The following is a 21,726-nucleotide window of genomic DNA, read 5'->3' on the forward strand; positions in this document are numbered from 1 at the left end:
TCCAACATAACTATATACGTAGCTCCATTCTCCTCGGCATGCTTAAAAATGGATTAACATCAGCAAAATGAGCAGGCCTTGCATCAGCAGAAGAAAAGAACACCGCCAATCCAGATGAATTAAATATACCGTGAGAAAAGAACGTCTTAACTGTGCATCAGAGACGGATCAAAGGAAAACAACTGTCACCGTGTTGTGCTGTTTGGCATATGAAAGGAAAGTTATAAGACGGAACCATAAATGTGATGATATCTTTTATTCTCTGCTACATACATACAGCATCAGGAGGTCACATTAGGATACAATAACCGTAGCATCAAAATACAAATGGAAAAGAAGCCTTCAATGGCATACAAAAGAGGAACGCAGCACAGAGATAGATCCGTGTCTTCTAGAAACTGTACACTGAAGGAACATTAAGCTCCTCTGTCCCATAGTGGCTGTGCGGAGGGGGATAAGTAGCCAGAGGTTCATACTACCGAAAGCAGTGGCCACGAGTAATGACGTGAATAGATAAGTCTTCATGTCCGTACTGGGCAACCTCAAGGACCTGGTAAGAAGAATATATACAGGGGAGTAGTAGAAGATGCTTCATGTACCCTTTCTTCGGGTGTTCACATCTTACTAGTGATGAAACTTCGATGAGTTTGGTCCAAGCTTCCAAAAATAACACGTTTCGAGGCCGTACCGGCCTCTTCATCAGAAATTACATGGAACAATTTGTGATAAAAACATACTTGCCAATGTCTCGGTGGCTCCTGCAAAAATGGGTGACCTAAGGGACTCTCTCAAAGGAGTGGGGAAATCTCAGGGGCCCAGCAGAAAGCTCACACATCTGCCAGGATCTTAGTCATACTCTATGTGACATGGACAAGTTACATACTGATCCCGTGACATCATGGCGGAGCATCGTGCCTCTAAAAGAGACAAGAATTCCTTGATGATGTTGTGAGGGCACCGATGGGGGGCCAAATAAGCAGCCATACTTTAGCAGCCATTACTTGTATATTATATAGTAATTCTCTGGTTATGTCAATAAAGCAATCTGGCCGTAGTTAACCTAACAGCCTCAAAAACAAAAGTACCTTCCAAAAAAGCCTAAAGTACTTTTAGGCCCTATTCACATCTGCGTATTGGGTTCCAATCAGGAAGTCTGCTTGGGGACCCTCTGAATGGAAACCTATACGCATTAAAAAGCGGTTACCTGGGAAACCCGTGGACCCCATAGTCTATAATGGGGTCTGTGTGATTTCTGCATGCATCATGCAGAGAAAAAAATCCTGCAAGCACCACTTTTCTCCACATGATTCGTGCGGAAACCACAACGACACCATTATTGTCTATGGGTTCCATGTGGTTTCCTTAAGTAACCTCTTTTTTTTTGCATATAGGTTTCCATCCAGGGGTCCCCAAGCAGGCTCCCCGAACGAAAACCCGAACCGGGTCTTAAAAGGGAAATTTTTAAAAAAAATAATCTTATGGAATCAGACCTCATGTTGATTCACCCGTCCTAACCAAATGAGATATATTATTAGGTATGTCAAAGCATCCGCCTAAGTCCTGGTTCACATCTGCGTTTGGTATTCCATTCAGGGAGTCCACTTGGGAACCCCCCCGAACGGAATACTGAACGCATTGACAAGTGGTGAGCTTATGAAAGCACATGGACCCCATATACTATAATAGGGTCCGTGTGTTTTCCGCACGAGTCATGCACAGAGGAAAATAGTTCGTGAAGTACTTTTCTCTCCGCATGTTCCGTGCAGACACCGTATGGAAAACACACAGACCTCATTATAGTCTAAGGGGTCCGTGTTCTTTCATTGCTCACCGCTTATCAATGTGTTCGGTATTCCGTTCGTTCCAAGTGGACTACCCGAACTGAATACAAAACGCAGAAGTGAACTGGGCCTATGAGTCAGCCTCACAAGGATTGCCACATAAAGGTATTTATAACACCGGATGTGTGGTAAGGTGTCTTGTATTTGTCCAGAGATATGATGAACCACAACACAGTGCAGTGCAACACAGTATTATAAGCGGCCATTTTCTTGTGGCCGGCAGGCATGCGCAGTCGGCTTTACCCTAGGGAGGCCTAGAAGTTTGAAGCCACCACCGGAAGAAGACATGGTGAAGAGTATGTTCCTGAAGAAGATGGAGGCGGCGCTGGAGAGTTCTCTCACAGCACTGGGGATGTTTGACCGCTGGGGCCCGCCCCCAGTGCTGCGAGAGAACTCATTTGCATACCGGAGGAAACCAGGATTATAACAGAACGGCGGGGCAGAGAAGAGATCTAAAGGTAGGAGACTAATATCCTTTCTTAAGGCTACTCCGACATGCTAGGGAGAAAAAAAAAAGTTTTTAATGGTAGAATCCCTTTAAGTAGCACCGAGCACTAGACATCACTCCCTTGCAATACATCAACATTCCTATAAGTCAGAGCAAAGGGTTAAAAACATGTCATGAAATAAGATTAGTACTCGGCTAAGAGACAATGCAAAGAAGCGAGTTAAAGTCGGGTTTGATGAGGTCATCAGCCATAATTCTGATGGTTAGCGACCATACGGGGAAGCAGGCAGCACGTGAAGTGGCCATATTCCATTTGGGTAGAGGCCGCTTGAGTCGAAGCAAAACCTAAGGCATAATGCCATTCCAGACTCGGTGGAGGAAATAATTATGCATTCTGATCAATACTTTGTCCTTGAGCAAAATGACACTTTAAAAATGTCAATAATGAAAATTCCAGAAATTCTTCAAACCTGAGAGTGCGCCTCCATTAACAATAAATCAGAGGCGGGATGAGCGTCCTCAAACACATCGGAAACAAAAATAAACATCCGGAGAGCACATTATTTTGATATATATTAAGTCTCTGGTGGAGGACCATGAACATCTGCAAGGTTGAAATAGCTCATCCACTTGGCCATTATTTACAGCACTTACCGCAGGTAAAGTCGAGAGAAAAATGCAATCTTACTGCGGGAGCGGAAATATTAGTATGGGGCAAAAATACCCAATGTAGGCAGTAGACATAAATAACACTTGTGCGGGGGAGGGACTTGTAGGACTCGATACTCTACCATCTGTAGTACTACAGTATGTCCTAGTGGTCGTGAGAAGTTTATAGGTAGGGCGGTATATAGCGTAATGTATCACGCTGGGGATTGGTGGTGGCCAACCAGCTACATTATGGTCATTTGAAACGTGGTCTAAGGGCAACGGAATGGTGGATTTTGGTCCTGATTCTGACTCGGGCAGTCACGTGAGAATAGGACCAAAATGCGCCTGCCACGACTGTCGCGGCTTCCCGCTCCAGAGTAGGCCCAAATGAATGGGCCTAGTCCGGAGGGCGCTTTCGCGAGGCGGACGCCAGGGCTGAATCAGCCGCGGAATCTGCCTGAAGAAAGGGCAACTCGCTTCTTTTTAAAAGTAAGCTAAGGGTTTACGTAGACCTCTATTGTGAGGGGGCGGATCAGGAACGAGCCCTAAGATCTCATCTCAGAGGGATATGTTATGTTTCTGTCACCAGGATTGACCACATGAAACCAATAGTTACATACACTCACCGGCCACTTTATTAGGTACACCTGTCCAACTGCTCGTTAACACTTAATTTCTAATCAGCCAATCACATGGCGGCAACTCAGTGCATTTAGGCATGTAGACATGGTCAAGACAATCTCCTGCAGTTCAAACCGAGCATCAGTATGGGGAAGAAAGGTGATTTGAGTGCCTTTGAACGTGGCATGGTTGTTGGTGCCAGAAGGGCTGGTCTGAGTATTTCAGAAACTGCTGATCTACTGGGATTTTCACGCACAATCATCTCTAGGGTTTACAGAGAATGGTCCGAAAAAGAAAAAACATCCAGTGAGCGGCAGTTCTGTGGGCAGAAATGCGTTGTTGATGCCAGAGGTCAGAGGAGAATGGCCAGACTGGTTCGAGCTGATAGAAAGGCAACAGTGACTCAAATAGCCACCCGTTACAACCAAGGTAGCCAGAAGAGCATCTCTGAACGCCGCACAGTACGTCGAACTTGGAGGCAGATGGGCTACAGCAGCAGAAGACCACACCGGGTGCCACTCCTTTCAGCTAAGAACAGGAAACTGAGGCTACAATTTGCACAAGCTCATCGAAATTGGACAATTGAAGATTGGAAAAACGTTGCCTGGTCTGATGAGTCTCGATTTCTGCTGCGACATTCAGATGGTAGGGTCAGAATTTGGCGTCAACAACATGAAAGCATGGATCCATCCTGCCTTGTATCGGTAACGGTTCAGGCTGGTGGTGGTGGTGTCATGGTGTGGGGAATATTTTCTTGGCACTCTTTGGGCCCCTTGGTACCAATTGAGCATCGTTGCAACGCCAAAGCCTACCTGAGTATTGTTGCTGACCATGTCCATCCCTTTATGACCACAATGTACCCAACATCTGATGGCTACTTTCAGCAGGATAATGCAATGCCATGTCATAAAGCTGGAATCATCTCAGACTGGTTTCTTGAACATGACAATGAGTTCACTGTACTCCAATGGCCTCCACAGTCACCAGATCTCAATCCAATAGAGCATCTTTGGGATGTGGTGGAACGGGAGATTTGCATCATGGATGTGCAGCCGACAAATCTGCGGCAACTGTGTGATGCCATCATGTCAATATGGACCAAAATCTCTGAGGAATGCTTCCAGCACCTTGTTGAATCTATGCCACGAAGAATTGAGGCAGTTCTGAAGGCAAAAGGGGCTCCAACCCGTTACTAGCATGGTGTACCTAATAAAGTGGCCGGTGAGTGTAGATTAAGGTCAACTTTTTTGCTTGACAAATCCGGGCCTAGTAAAATCGCCCAGCCCTACTATGAGCAGTCCTCAAACTGCGAGCAAACAAACAAAAACTCAGAAATCGTGGTAAAATCCAAGCACGGATTAGACAAGAACGGATTGTCCAAAAATCTTGAAAAAATGGAGAATTGTAGACGTCTTGAAAAATAAGGGCTCATTCACACGGGGCAAGAGGGGGCAGATTTTGGCGCTGAATCCATGTCATAATCCGCCCCCTCACAACAGAGGTCTATGTAGACCGCTAGCTTACTTTTTTCCGTGAGTGGCATGTTGCCGCTCACAGAAAAAAGAAGCAAGCTGCCCTTTCTTCAGGCGCATAGCGACGGCACGCTCCGGACTAGGCCTACTCATTTGGGCCTACTCAGGAGCGGGAAGCCGTGTCAGAATCAGGACCAAAATATGCCCCCCTTGCCCTGTGTGAACTAGGCCTAAGGGTCAACACTTTAAATATTGAATCTTTACATAAACATGATGTATTTGTCCTTAAAAGTATAAAAACTTCTGAAATGCTTATAATTGTACATCAGTAACCATAGAAACATCTGACGAAAAGATCAAAAGGCACTGAAGCAACAAACTTTGCGAAAAAGTAAAATTTGTGAAATTCTCAAAACTTTTGGCCATGAATGCGCCAACAGAACGGTATAACAGAACGGTATAACAGAACGGAAAGCGTCAACAGAACGGTATAACAGAACAGAACGGTATAACAGAACGGTATAACAGAACGGAACGCGTCAACAGAACGGTATAACAGAACAGAACGGTATAACAGAACGGTATAACAGAACGGAACGCGTCAACAGAACGGTATAACAGAACGGTATAACAGAACGGTATAACAGAACGGTATAACAGAACGGTATAACAGAACGGAACGCGTCAACAGAACGGTATAACAGAACAGAACGGTATAACAGAACGGTATAACAGAACGGAACGCGCCAACAGAACGGTATAACAGAACGGTATAACAGAACGGTATAACAGAACGGTATAACAGAACGGTATAACAGAACGGAACGCGTCAACAGAACGGTATAACAGAACAGAACGGTATAACAGTAGACCTGTGTTTATTACAACAGGGTTCTGATCAGATTTCATTTTGAAAAAATAAGCGTCCTGTTCTTTCTTCAGGCAGATTCCACCTGACAACTCCCATTGAAATGAATGGGAGGCAGAAAATACACCTTTTGCGTCGCGCAGAATTTGCCAAAATTTGGCCCTGCCCAATAAAGACAAAATAGGCAAATAAGGGTATGGTGTCACAGAGTTTTTTGCAGGCTTAGTTTGAGGCGGAATCCGCTTCAAAAAATGCTTCCCATTCATTTCAATGGGGGTCAGTAGCCGTTTTTTCCTCTAGCTGATTATTTCATTACCCATTGAAGGCCGGGGCCACACGTGGCTTAAACGTTGCGACTTGCTTGGAAAAAATTGCGGCGTTTTACAGAGCAATTTTAGTGAATCCCATGTACACTTTACAGTATAAACTGCTGCAGACACGCGGCCATTTCCAAACTGGTGTGGTTTTGGAAATCGCAACATGCCAATTATACCTACAGAAACGCCGGCGGTTTCCCCATAGGTATAACTGTAACATAAAGTCCGCAAAGGAAATCTCTACAAACGTTCTGTCTAAAGCGCTGTTGAAAAAACTGTGATACGTTGTCGTCGCAGTTTTGATTTTGGCTAAGCATTGTTTTTTTTCTGCCTCACGCGGTGTCCCCCGATGCTTTTTGCTGAGGGATGCCACGTGACACTGCGTTTTTTTGATGAAGTTTTTGCAAAAACTGCATCAAAACCTATAAGAATTTTTTTTTTTGCTTGTGCAAAAAACTGCGTCATAAACACATTATGGGAAAAAAAAAAAGAAAAAAAAAAGCGTCAAAAAAAGTTTCCTAATTCCTAAATCAGATTTATTCAGCCTGCAAAAAAAACTTGTGTGTGAACATACCCTTAAAGGGCTAGTTCAAACGGGGGCAAAGATGCCAATTTTGACAGCGGATTTCGGGTCAAAATCCGCCCCTTTACAATAGTGGTCTATGTAGACTGCTAGCAGAGAAAAAGAAGCGACATGACCATTCTTCAGGCGTTTTCCGCCTGAAGAAAGCAATAGAAGTGAATGGGAGGTGAAAACCGCACAGATTTTTCCGTGCGTTTTTTTTTTTTTTTGCAAAAATAAGCGACGCTCTTTTTTTTGCAAAAAAACGCGCGGTAAAAAAAACGTGACGCGTTTTTTCAGCCCATTCACTTTACAGGAGGGGAAAACCGTTTTTTGGTTTTTTTAAGCTTTTGAATTTTTACAAAAAAAAAGCTCCAAAAAAAAGCTTCCTAATTAGGAAGCTTTTTTTTTTCCGGTGCCAAAATAAGCCACACGTTATTTACGTGTGAACTAACACTTAGGGCTAGTTCACACGGGGACATGGAGGAGGATTTTGACAGCGGAATCCACGTCATAATCCTACTCCATACAATCTATGTAGACTGCTAGCTTTTTTTTTTCTGCTAGCAGAGAAAAAGAAGCGGCATGACCCTTCTTCAGGCGTTCTCCACCTGAAGAAAGCAATAGAAGCGAATGAGAAGCGTTTTATACAGCGCATTTTTTTTTTTTTTTTTGCGGCCCGTTCTCTTAAAGGATGGGAAAACCGCCTTGAAGCGTTTTTTACGAAAAAACGCTCCACAAAAAGCGTGCCAAGGTCAAAAAAACACTTCCTAATTAGGAAGTATTTTTTTTTCCAGTGCCAAAATAAGCCACACGTTATTTACGTGTGAACTAACCCTTTATAGTGACCAAATTCTGCTTCAAATTCAGCGCCAAGCTGGAAAAACCTGCTCCAAATTTCTGAAGCAGAAACGATCTGCTTGACAAACTTAGCATTAAATTCCAATGTGTGAACACGGCCTTATTGTTCACATTGGCATTTACCTCCAATGCTTTAGGATTTGATGATTCTCATTGTTAACACAAAAAAAAAAAAAAAAAAAAAAAAAAAAAAAAAATCTAAGGGCTAATTCACACGGTGTTCCGCATTAACACATTCTGTCATGGCTGCCGTGACGGGATGCCGATGCAGCGCACTGGCATCCCGTCACGACTTTCCGCTCCGAATTAGGCCCAAATGGGGAGGGAGGTGTCACGAGGCGGACGCCATGGCTGAATCAGCCACGGAATCCGCCTGAAGAAAGGACAGCTTGCTTCTTTTTTCCGCAAGCGATTTGTTCCGGAGATGAAATGAGGAAATGAACAGCTCCCGCTGATTTCAATGGGAGGTGGCAGGATCTTGACGCAGATTCCGCGTCAAAATCCTGACCATTTTGTCCCATGTGAAGTAGCCCTAAGCGTATCCATGAAATCCTACTGTACAGTGAAACATAACGCGCTACGCCATCCTGTACAGCAAGGATAAAGTAGGCCAACTCGACATATGCCAACAGGACGCCGATTTGGCGTGAGATGGGTGGGTATACGGAGGACACGTCAGGAACTTTACAAGAACATACGCCGAACATGAAAAGAAAGCGAGGCCTGAACAGAGCCCTGACTACGCGAACATACAAACTTCCTCAAACAGATGTCGATGTCTAATAACAGTAGTCAAATATAGATTTCATTCATGTTTAGACAAGATGACAAAAAAAAAATCAAGAACATTTGCAAAGGTTTAATTGCCTGTGACTAGCATGGTGTCATTCATCTCCCAGCCATGTGTTTATACACATCTATATGTAATTAGGTAGAATTATACAATAAGCATAGACACGGATTAACAATCTGCCAGATCTCGAGACGCGAGACGACGATTCCGCATGACTTGGCAATTAATATCTCATGTTCTCGCGAATCTTTACACATGTTCATGGAATCTCTGGCTGTGTACACGCTTGTTATTTGTGAAATATGGAGCAGATGTATATTGTGTCTACTTACATACATTTATATCAATGGGTTCTTGTATGGGAAACACTAGATAACAGGGGAAGGTACTAATCTGGTCGCGCCAGTTTTATGGCCTCGTTGGCCATTTTGAAAAACAGTTGGCGGAGGAGGGCGGGGACGCCTCTACCCAACAGATTAAAAAGGATCTTTCATGTCCTCGGGACACTATCGCACTATCGGCATTCCCATTATGCACCCTGGAGCAAGAGATATCGGTGCTGTTACTGATATCTCTTCACTGTCAGAAGGGCGTTCCTGACAGTCTAGCTGGGCTGTGAGGAACGCCCCTCCTGACTGTACTGTTCGTAGCCCTGGACTTTCTGAGGGGGTGCTCCTTTCCACCCAGCCATGACGCTAAGCTGTAAGGAACGCTCCCCAGTACTAGTTTATGGAGTACTGTCAGGAGGGGGAGGGAAGGATTCCTCACAGCTCCAGCTCAGTGTCATGGTTGGGCGGGAAGGAACACCCCCTCTGACAGTCCAGATCTATGGACAGTATGGTCAGGAGGGGCGTTCCTAACAGCGTGGCTTGACTGTCAAGAACGCCCTTCTGACAGTGAAGAGATATCGGTAACGGCACCGATATCTCTTGCCCCAGGCCACATAACGGGAAAGCCAACAGTGCGCTGAATTGAGAAAAATGGAGTTTTGACACATAAAACAACTGTAGAGCACCTACCAAGATAATAAATGGTAACAACCTAGTAGCTGGACCCAATATCACCCAGGGTACGTAACCACCAACCTAGTCAATACATGTTATCTAAGCAAATAGAAATTGATCCATAAATATCACATGTGCACAATTCATAACTTGCGATATCAAAAACTGATCAATGAATACAACATTCATACCCCATACAAAAAATATTACACTATTAACATATATCACACAATATTTGATTTGCGCGTAAGACGGAACCCAACGAAGTTGATGGGATTCTTTTTCGAAGCGCTGACTCTGACACGTGTATACGTGTCAGAATAAGCGCCGCGTTACATCGTGGGAACGAGCCCTAATAATAACATCAGTACTAGGAAAGTAAGGGACTCGGGTAAAAATGGGGAACAAAAACCCTGTGCGTACTGCCGCTCGCAAAGGCAGCTTCGTCTTCCACTTGCCAAATTCTGATGACTGATATACAGAGAAAAAGAGATCGATATATCTATTATATATCTGAATTTCCCCATGGTGGGCCTATTAAAGGATTACCGTATATACTCGAGTATAAGTCGACCCGGAATATAAGCCGAGGCCCCTAATTTTACCACAAAAAACTGAAAAAACTTATTGACTCGAGTATAAGCCGAGGGGGGGAAATGCAGCAGCTACTGGAAAATTTCAAAAATTAAAATGGTCAGAGTTTTTGGGTGCAGTAGATGCTGGGGAAGGGGAGGGGGTGTTTTGGTTGTCTGTCTGCTCCTTCCCTGAGCCTGAGGACTGTTTTTTTCCCCTCACTTGGAATTCAGCCTGGCTGTATACAGGGTATCTGCAGTGCTCCTATTAACCCCTTCCGGACGGAATAGGAGCACTGCAGATCCCATATATTCAGTAGACACAGGGATACCTAATGTGTTTGTGTTTCACAGTCATTTTCTACTTTTATATGTATTCTAGGGAAAGGAGGGATTTACAACTTTTATTTACTTTATTTTTTATATTTTTTTTTTAAACTTCTTTTTTTTCCACTATTTTATGAGAGATTCTATACATTACTATTGCGGCTGGTCATAGATCCCCCCTCCCAAAAATAAATAAATAAATAAATAAATAAATAAATTTATTTATTTAATTTATTTAATAAATAATTATTATTTTTTTTTTTTTTTTTTTTTTGCTTGACTCGAGTATAAGCCGAGGGGGGCTTTTTCAGCACAAAAACTGTGCTGAAAAATTCGGCTTATACTCGAGTATATACGGTATCTTATCTATAGGTATTTTGTATATGGCCCCACCAGGCCGTATACTAAATGGTATACATGTCTGTTGGCCTTATTCACGTTACACACTAAAGTTGTACTAAATTATAATAATAATAACAATAATAATAATAATAATAATAATTTTTTATTATTATTATTATACAAAATTCTAAAGTGAATACAAAGTGCCATAAAAAGTGAGGTCTGGTAACAAAAAGGGTTAAATCAAAGTTAGCGAGCGAAAATCCGAGTCTCCCGGTATCTTCCGTGCCCATATTTAACAGCATTTAGAAGCGGCAGATCCGACGTGTCACCTTTCCCCTTATCTGTAATTTCTTTCTATCCTTCTGAACTTTGATGGGATCTGGGTTCTGGTCGTCACATCTATTTGGGTGCATTTCATGCTACAGAGAATCATCCTGGTGTGACATTTAGAAAGCGGAGATGTGGATTTAAGTCCCCGGCGCACCAGCTTGCCGTACACGGCGAGGTACAGGAGATGCTACACTGAGTTTGTGATGCTAAACGGGAACAACAGTAATTAAACAGTCATATGGCATGATAGCCTTTACTACAACCATCATGCGGCAAGGCCATATGTGGATTCTGTTAAAAGCCAAACTCTTGTGCAATCTGTCAGCCCACACTGAAGTCTCACATTTACTGACTTGTTATTTACAATCTTGAAATAGCACAAGCTCTTTTCAACTCTAGCGATAAAGATAAGCAAGTGGCGAGGAAGGCAAACGACAAGATGGCATGCACGGAAAACGAAATCCGGCAGGAGACATCTGAAGGTTCGAAGGGAGGTTTCAATTTTGCTATCAAAAATAGTCTTGATTAACAATATCCTTCCCTATACGGAGCTATGTATCACCATAGTCACAGACTACAAACAATCCTTGTGTAGTCGGATCCTCCCGTCATTCATCTCCTCCACTGCTCTAGGTTTGTAAGAAAGGTGGGAAGAGGGAGTGAATTTATAGTGGCCACGGTTCACAAGAAAATGGCCGCTTACTTACTGTGTAAGCGGCCATTTTTCTTGTGGCCGGGGGTATGTGCAGTCAGCTCTGCCCGAGGCCTAGAAGTTTGACCCCCAGCGCCGGAAGAAGACGCGTGAAGAGCCCGTTCCTGAAGAAGATGGAGGCGGCGCTGGAGAGTTCTCTTGCAGCATTGGGGACGCCCCCAGTGCTGTTTGAGTGCTGGGGACCGCCCCCAGTGCTGCAAGAGAACTCATTTGCATACCGACGGAAACCGGGATTTCAACTGAACGGTGGCCCAGAGAAGACATCTAAAGGTAGGAGAAGAATAGCCTTTCTTAAGGCTATTCCTACGTGTTAGTCACAAAAAAATTGCTTTTTAATGATAGGATCCCTTTAACATTTACTATCTCAAGGGGTTCTGGACTGGTTCTGACCTCTTGTCAAGTGATCGGAACCAGAACCCAGCCCAAAAGTTGTTCCACCTCCTCCGTCATGTTCATTACTAGTTCCTTGTGTTGCAAGGGCAAGCTCTACCGAACTGATACTTTTCGGTGAAGATTAGAGATGAGCGAACACTGTTCGGATCAGCCGATCCGAACAGCACGCTCCCATAGAAATGAATGGAAGCACCTGGCTTGCAGACTTTGCCGGTGGCCGGCTGCTTCCATTCATTTCTATGGGAGCGTGCTGTTCGGTCATCTCTAGTGAAGATGTCACAGGTTGGCTCTCCATCAGTCTTAGGTGATATTCACATCTCCGTCAATACTTTAATTTTCTGTTCTGCTATTGTAAGGCCCGTTTCACATGCAACTATCTATAGCTGATTCTGCCTCTCTTTGTTTTCAATAGAAGGCAGAGATCGGAGAAGGACGCCGAAAAAATAAGCACCCTGCTCGATCTTGCCACAGAATCCATGGCCCAAGACTCTCCACCAATTGGGTAGATTCATCTGTGCCTGAGCTTTAGCAGAAAGCCACAACAGAATATCAATGATCTGCAAGGGACAGAAAATGAAGAGGAAAATGAGGCAGATGTCCACCCCAAATTAACCCTTAACAGAAAAACAAAAATCCTAATACCACCAGAACAGTAACATAACAGACACATCTTGTTGGATCCCACTAATTATAATAGGGGGTCAGTTTGCTTTCTGTGATCTCGTAGATCAGCCTAAGTACCTGGGTACACAACAAGGTCACCACAGACCATGACCACCATATAGGATACCTGGTCCCTCTAGGTTGACATTGCTAAAAATCGAAAGCGAGGGAAAAATAGTACGTAGGTTTCCATGAATGATAGCCAATAACCTTTGATAGTTTGGCAACTCTTCTGATACCTCTGGAAATAAAGCTGGGCTAGAAAGTCTTCCACCAACTGTAATGGAAATTTCACATTCTAGTGGGTGTTTTTGTTTTATTAACATGGCTGTACTACAAAGACGGCAAACCCACCCTCATAGGAGTGTAACTAGCTGTGATAGGAACCAGACCTGAGTTGCTTCACCTCATTCCTCCACTCCCATGCTCACTGTTTGTTACTTTTGGTGTGAGGGCTTGCTTTACTAATGTCTGCCAGCCCCCATAGCACAGGTAACCACCTGAGAACATAAACGAGGATGGAGGAGGAGTGACAAATGGGACAGGTGCTCATTTTAATCAAGTCACCTAGAGTCAGAACAGCCCATTAAGTCATTCTAAAGATAAGCCTTTATTAGGGTATACTAGCCAAGTGGTTCCTCAGGGGCGGGGTCTTAATGTCAAGCAGTATTACCATCCAAGTGGCCAGTATAGCCTAGTTGTATCAACACTACCAGATGATGTATGCTGTTGGACTTTTCAGACAAGGTGACATGACTAAGGTGGAGGTGAAAGAACAATAATCATTCTGGTTTAGGCCAACTCAACAATCCCCATATCATACTTGGTTGCGATCTACAATACAAGACTCTACCTCCAGATCATGAGACTCTTAGCACCTGTATGGATTTAGGCCCCATCCTATATATATGCTCCCTAAGCCGAATCATGTAATATCTTACAGAGGATTATTGTGTGACGCGCCATTACACAGTGTTTTGGTTAATGCGAACCTCAAGAGTAAATTCAGAGTTCCATTAAAGGGAAACCAGACCAAGACCAATACTTTGAGAGTCATTTCTTTTTTTGGCAAACATTAACAGTCAGATTTTTAAAGGATAGGTTAGAGGCTAAATACCTGATCGGTGGGAGGGTCTGACCGCTGATACACCCACTGATACCAAGAATGGGGGGTGTCCTTTTCCCCGCTGGGGTCAGGCTCAATGTAGACAAGTCTGGTGGTGGACGGTGCTCCCATCCCAATGAGAATTCTCACCAGTCACCATGCTGACTGCAGCCACTGGAGCTTCTTGTAGGTTACCGATAATACAATATCAAGTACAATGAGGCGCAGGGACTAATAATGTCTAACACCTAGGATTAACTTTACCAGACCTAGGTCTGACTTTACACAACCTTCCTGTTGGCTTAGTTAAAGCTAAAATTTTGGGACATCTTTTGATGCACAGTGTCGGACATTAAGCCACACGTCCTTTTAACCAACCACAACCTTTTATGTTAATCCCTCTCCTTTGTCAGTCAAGGAGCAAAAATTGGTTAAAACTATTAGTAAATCTGGAGTAAGGCATGGACACCCATTTTTTGGCGCAAATTACACCAGAATTCAGGTTCATTTTTTTTAACAGAAAATTGAATTGGTGGGGGTCTAAACTGTTGGGATCCGAGTCAGAGAATGGTGCGCTGGTTCTCCTGTCCTTTTGAAGTGGAAGGCGGGGATAATGTGTCCTACCGCTCAATTCATTCTCTATGGAAGAGCTGTAGATGTCCGAGTACAGTGCTTGGCTATCTCCAACGTTCTAGTGGAGAATGAATGGATTGTCAGGATGGGAGAACTAGATCCCCATTCTTGTTATCGGTGAGAGTCCCAAGGGTTAGCCCCCACCAGATCATCACTATCAATAGGAGATAACGTCATATCGGTAATACTAGACAAAGGCTTGCTTCCTCCATGACAGCGGTATGATGGTGTGTTACCGCAATAGGACAGCCAAATTTTCTTCTTAACGCTTGCTAAACAAAATTTATATAACTACAGACTAAGCATAATACATATGAAATGCTCATCTCACCTCTGGCGTAACATCTCTTGGAGCAAAGCCGGTTCCTCCTGTTGTTAGGATCAGGTTGAGTTCTTTTTCGTCGCACCAGTCTATTAATGATTCCTGGCAAAAAGATATCAATGTCAAGGAAACACCAAAAGTTATGCCAATTGTAAATTTTTATGTACGTTTCAATCGTAGTATGTAACATCAGTAAGCCAGTTCAATGGTAGACCTGAGGCCAACCATTTTTCTTTACCAAATGCCACAAGATTCCAGGACATGGAATCCAAGGAATTTCACAGTTTTACTCTTGAGGAAACCAGACTCTCTTTAGACTTCATCGAGGACCTAAGAATAAGTCTACACAAATCCCTAAAGCCTCAAGAGAGGCCTACAAAGACTAGCAATGCCACCCGCAGACTTGTCCCTTCTGAAGGCTAAAAGAGGAGGTCTCCATTGGTAGAGAAAGTCTAGGGATCCCAGAACATAAACACTCACGAACCGAAGGTTTTCACATTGCCGTCACGGTTTCTATTATAACGCACACCATGATGGCAGTGCTCAATCCGTCACATGTAGGACATCTTTGGTACCTGATAGACCTTATTGACTTATAGGGGTAGTCATCATGGTGGTTTTACACACATGATGAACACGTGAACACATCTTAAAGCCCTATTCGCACACATCAGATTTAACATGAATTTCAGCAAGGCAAATCTGTTGATAACCCATATCCCGTGTATGAGGTGGGCTTTCTGCAACCCCATTCACAGGCAGCCAACAAATAAAAAAATCTGCCACGGAAATAAGTAGCATGTTAGTTTTAACAGAGAAATGCTGAGAAGCTGCCCCAAATAATAACAATTGGGTTAATCCACGTGTGGATCTGCTACACGTATAATGGACCATCCACCCCAAATCTGGGGAAAATATAATAGGATTTAATATTTTCAATGTCCTAATCTTCTTAGGTTAGGCTATAAATATCTGATTAATGGGAAGGATGATAGCCAGTCCCCACACGGATCAGCTGTAAGGGGCTGCTTCCAACACCATACTATAGACAGCACAGTCATTACTAATAGCCTTACTATTGTACAGTTACTCCTGGCAAAATAGCATCAGTAATAGATAGGGGAGGGGCAGACTGCACTGCATTGTACACATCCACAGCTAGAGAGAAATGTAAAATGTGTTATAGCCATAACGTGATTATTAGTAGCATAAAAAAGATAGACATTAGCCTTGTGGCATATATAGTGGTTGAGTGATGGTGCTACAGCTCAACTCCTGTGAAGTCAATATACAATAACAAAATGGTTACACAGAGGCGTGCCTGAATCTGCAGGTACTGTAAAAAATGGGCTTCACATTTGCTTAGTCAATTATTTCAGTCTACAGGCTAAGCGAGGATATGCTATGACTAGAAGAGAAACTTGATGACCTGCTGTGATTATTGGGGAGATGTAGGTCCTGTTCTGATCTCGAGAAAGTCAAATGGAGCACTCCTATGACCATTAAAATGGGGCACTGTTCTGATTTTAGGCCACAGATAAACTGAATCTGAATGTACTATAAAAAGAGGGGGTCCAATTTACACAGCCAACTACTTGAGTCTACTGGCGACGTGAGGGTATGCTGTGACTAGAAGAGAAATGGTGGGCCCTGCTGTGACTACTGGGGTAATATAGGTCCTGTTTGTGATATCAGAAAATTCAGAGGGGGGCACCGTTTAGATTTTTAGCCACAGATAAACTGACTCTACTGGGAATTGTTTAAAGAGGGGGCTCCATTTACATGGCCAACAACTTGAGATTACTAGCGAAGTAAGGGTATGTGGTGACTAGAAGAGAAATGGGGAGCCTTGCTGTGACTACTAGATAAGTGTAGGTCTTATTCGGGTAACTCAAAGTACTCCTATGTGGGACTTTTTGGGGGGGGAGGATTGGGGGGGGACCTGAAGTATTAAATAAGGCCAGGCTTATGTCCATTCACTAGGGGGTGAGAGGGCCTAGTCCTCAGGGGGTGAGTGGCCCTAGTCCCACGGCATGACGCTGCTGGATCCTAACCTTCGCAAAGATTCTCCCATTACTGCGGAGTTATATATGGAATATACAGATGTAATAAAGATGATGTACGCGTGTTCTGCTACAACAAGGCAGAGGATACAAGTACTTTATGATAAGCATTCATCAGTACAGTTTCATTAGGAGGATTAATAATACAATACAATACCTTAATATCTTCTATTTCATCTGGCACAATCTTATACGCTGATATAGTCCCACCCAATCTACAATTGGAAACATAAATCTTATTACATTCACAGTCAGGTAAAGCAGTAAAATATCTCGTACAAAATCACACGATTTACATAAAGACATAAAGGAAAATTCCAGTCTTTGGGTATATTCAGACAACATGGAATATTTCTGCCACTGGATCATGTAGAGTATATGTTGGGGATCGGAAAATCTGCGGCATGCCCTAAAATCCATGCTGATTTTTTCATGGCCCCATTTGGTTGTACGTTAGTGTCATTTGGCGTGGATTGCCAGCGAAGAATCCACAATCTGTAACAAATCTCTAAACATACTCCAAGGCTGGCCATACAAGTTATATATCCTCCCAACTACTCTATGGACATGAATGCTTAGCATCAGTCATATGATTACATGACTAAGCCAAGTGTGCATGTATTTGTGTCTTGTCGTGGTCAGATTGGGCATATTCAATTCCAACCAACCTTGACATCTGCCCACATAAACCTTAGACAATGGGGAGGTCACGCCAAAACCAGCAAGTAATAGTAATATGTACGTCCAGCTTAAAAAGGACCTTTTGTCAACTCCAATTATTACATTTTTCTCCAGCCCCGCTGAGCCATTATTTCTGGTGGTTTCAGGACCCAATATGTGAATCAACCTCTCTACTGTCAGGTGGGCGGTCCCAGGTTAAGGACAACCCACCTGACAGTAAAGAGCCTAATTAGTACAATGGGTGCTAAAATTAACAAAAATAATGACCTGGGAATGGTGGGGGCTAAAAAAAAACTGGATCAGTGGAGACGCACCTATTAAAGGAATCAAAGAGTTGGGAGTGGATGGAGGTGGTGAAAGGTCCTCTAAGTTATCATGTTATCATGTTACACATTATAGAAGGCAGTGGTGTTACAATGCTTGGTGGAGGTCCTTGTCATGGGTGGGTTATAATAAGTATACATAGTGTATATAGGAGGAAAAAAAGAGCAATATACCGTATATACTCGAGTATAACCTGACCCGAATATAAGCCGAGGCCCCTAATTTTACCACAAAAAACTGGGAAAACTTATTGACTCGAGTATAAGCCGAGGGGGGGGAAATGCAGCAGCTACTGGAAAATTTCAAAAATTAAAATGGTCGGAGTTTTTGGGTGCAGTAGGTGCTGGGGAAGGGGAGGGGGTGTTTTGGTTGTCTGTCTGCCCCTTCCCTGAGCTTGAGCACTGTGGTTTTTTCTTCCCCCCACTTGGAATTCAGGACCTATAGGGAATCTGCAGTGCCCCTATTAACCCCTTCCTGATGGAACAGGAGCACTGCAGATCCCCTATATTCAGTAGACCGGTCACTGTCAGACACAGGGATACCTAATGTGTATGTGTTATTTTCTACTTTTGTATGTATTCTAGGGAAAGGAATGATTTAGAACTTTTATTTTTTTTAAATCTTTTTTTTTTTCCCTTTGCACTATTTTATGGGAGATTCTATACATTAATGTTGTGGCTGGTGATAGACAATCCAACTAATAATTGTTTATATCTGGAAAGAAGTACAGAAAAATATTAATCTAAAGACAAAGTAATTTCTATTTCAAGACTAAAGTTTTATTAAATAAAAGTATAGACATCCCCCCCCCCATTAAAGCCCTGCCAAACACAAATGGATGAACCACTGAGAATCCTGAAAGAATCCTTTATATTTTAAGACAGCAATACAGAGAATTGCAGGCGTCATGGCTGTCATGAGACAGAGCATTTCTGAAATTAAGCACCTAAAATTAGATGAAGCTGAAGACCGTTTCAGGCAGACATACCGAAATGATAAACTTAAAAGATGTACTTCTAAAAGGTTAGATAAAAAAGCTTTGAGCTCTTTATGTTGCAGCAAGCACTGTGGGGGTCGCTGGGATCGTCTTTTGAAGCACTCGATGGCTGGAAATTGAGACGGTTCACCGTATTTTCCTGCCTGAAATCTTCTTAATTCTCAACTTTAGGCATTATATGTAGACTTTCCATCTGATCTGCCATTTGCTGCTCTGCATAGAATCCAACTTTTTGAAGAAAAAAAAAAACACACCTAGAACTTGTTCACGACTCTCACAATTAAAAAGCAGCAGAAAATACAGGATAAGATAGCCATGGCGGTAAACCGTCATATTATGTGGGCCTTAAAATGTAACCTGAGCTGCCACATCTTACCATCCATAAGAACAGGGGTAAGAAGTGAAAGGGTTTGTTGAGTATGACAAAACTCATACTCAAAAAACCCTTGAAGAGTTTGGGGCCTTCATCATTTAGCCAAATTCGGCCACAAAGAGCATCGTTCTCTCACTCTGCAGTCTCCATCAGGTCTCTGCAGTTAATGGAAGGCCCACTGATATGTAGTACTTTTTCCCACCTCTGGGAGTGCTGTAAGGAAAGTGAACAGTTTTAGATGCAGATTACAGATGATCAATAAAGGTCCCACCAACAGGACAATCTGTGATCAGTTTATTTACAAAAGAGTGATGGAATTGTAAAAACTTGACAACTCCTTTAAAGGGCGCTGACATTGCTTCAAAGGAGTAAGCAGCAACACATCCCACAAAGCTCATTTGTACAGCCAAAAAAAACAGCATTATCACAGCAAAAAAGGCAGTGATTCACAAGGAGAACATGTTTAATTCAGGTGACCCTAACCTATCGGCAGGGCTTGGCTGAAACGTGGGGTTCTTGTGACAAATTCTCCTCATTTGGCAGTCAGATGTCCTCTCCAGGAGTTCAGGCTAGAAAATTCTTGTGGTGGCATGCATACAGATGTTACATGTTTTGGTAGGTTCATAGTTAGCCCCGCTCCACTTTACAGATGATTTCCAATAACGTTCCTCTGTCCTGGTTAGAATATAACAATGTCTCTTTCTATGTCCCGGCTTCCTCTCTCGGCCTTGCCATCCAATACAGGACTACTGTCCTGGAGGGTTTGCTTCGGAGATTGCTGCTTGATGGCCTCCTCCGGCAAGAGATTACTATTGGTAGGCCTTGCTATACCCCATCCTGGGACATCGAGTTGCCTGAACCTCTTGGCTGCTGCCTGGGATAGGTCCTTTCTCTTGACTCATAAGAAGGCGCAAGAAATGAGCTCTAAGCTCCTCACTCAGTGGTATCGCTGTCCAGTCCTTCTTCAAGAGATCTATCCCACTGTGTTGTGGAACCGGTTTGGGGAGTCCCCTGCATATATGGTGGGAATGCCCATGAATCAGATCCTTTTGGAACCAGGTATTGCACATCTTTTATAAGGTAAGTGATCGTACGTTAGACCCATTGCCACAATTGGCTCTGTTATCCGTGGCCCATTAAATTCAGTCGAGGAGCCTTCTGGGACATTTTTTTAGCTACTGCTGTATGGGCAGTTATCGCTAGACACCTGCATAGTCACCACTGCCCGACTAGTGTGGATTGGATGCAAGAACTTGAGTTTATCTACCAAATGGAAATGTTGGTCTCGTAGTACTCCTTTTGCTCCTTGATGGATTTGGATTGTATTCCAGGAGTCCACTGACTACCAAATTCTTCTCTCCTAGCCTGTTGGAGTACATCTCCCATATGCTGTTACCTCTCAATTCGAGTGACTAGAGATGAGCGAACACTGTTCGGATCAGCCGTTCCGAACAGCACGCTCCCATAGAAATGAATGGAAGCACCTGACACGTACACTTTGCCGGCAGCCGGTCGCCAGGTGCTTCCATTCATTTCTACGGGAGCGTGCTGTTCGGAACGGCTGATCCGAACAGTGTTTGCTCATCTCTACGAGTGACCCATCGTGTGAGACACTCTCCCATTGGCCTTCACTCTATTTCCCTCAATACTTTCCTTTTTTTTCCTTTCAGTCTCCCTTCCACCCGCCCCATCCCATTCCCTCCTTCTCCAGTTCTTCTCTTCCTTTTGGCTCCCCCTTCTTTCTGTTTCCCTCCTTGTTTACCCCTTTCCTTACAGTTGGCCTCAACCCTTTCCCTTAGACAGGCACTTGGTTCTGTAGTGGTTCATGTCGTTACATTTGTGGCTTTGTCCCCGTACACAATGCCTCATATTCTACTACCTCCTGCAACCTCTCACTAGCCACTAGCCACGGTGCCTCAAATGTGGGCGTGTATTTTTTTTTTCTTTTTGGATCTTGAATGTGTGAATTTTTTTATTTGCCCTTTAATTTATGCCTGTTTTTGTTTTATACTCATAAAAACCTCATTTCGGGGGGAAAAATGAAAAATGTTGACAGCTGTGCCGAGAGCCAAAGGCTCGTCACTGGTCTACAAAGAACTCCCTTCTGCAAGGATTATTATGATGGAAAAATCCATGATTCATCCCATGTAAAGTGACCTTTAGCCATTGCTAAGATGTGTAAGTATGGCGTGCCTACTAAGCAATGGCCCAGTCCACAAGGTTAACCTATGAGCCCTTCATCCATCCCGAGGACTGCCAACTGGTCCCCACCAATGGTCTTCAGAGAAACATGGGAACGTTTGGTTGTATTTAGTTGTATCGTCGTCTATCGCATGCGGAACCAGAGAAGGTAAATAAATATATATGTATATTCTAATATTATATTAACAGATAAATCTACCAACTAAAGCAAGGGGTCGTTGATGGTCCTAAGGCAACCCAGATGTC

The 21,726-nt window shown here is 43.4% G+C and overlaps 1 protein-coding gene across 19 annotated transcripts in view; it reads right to left on the reverse strand.

Moving 5' to 3' along the window:
* The window catches only part of GPHN (gephyrin), a 245,520-nt gene that overhangs the window by 145,226 nt on the left and 78,568 nt on the right, over window positions 1-21,726 (reverse strand). For all 19 annotated transcript variants that reach the window (XM_075283130.1, XM_075283143.1, XM_075283142.1 and 16 more), the window contains exons 3-4: window positions 17,061-17,118; window positions 14,850-14,942 (exon numbers count right to left, since the gene is read on the reverse strand). In XM_075283130.1, coding sequence (XP_075139231.1) covers window positions 14,850-14,942; window positions 17,061-17,118 — 151 coding nt within the window. The remainder of the gene's footprint in view (window positions 1-14,849; window positions 14,943-17,060; window positions 17,119-21,726) is intronic.

Source organism: Leptodactylus fuscus, chromosome 7 (assembly GCF_031893055.1).
Source record: "Leptodactylus fuscus isolate aLepFus1 chromosome 7, aLepFus1.hap2, whole genome shotgun sequence".
Lineage (NCBI taxonomy): Eukaryota > Metazoa > Chordata > Amphibia > Anura > Leptodactylidae > Leptodactylus > Leptodactylus fuscus.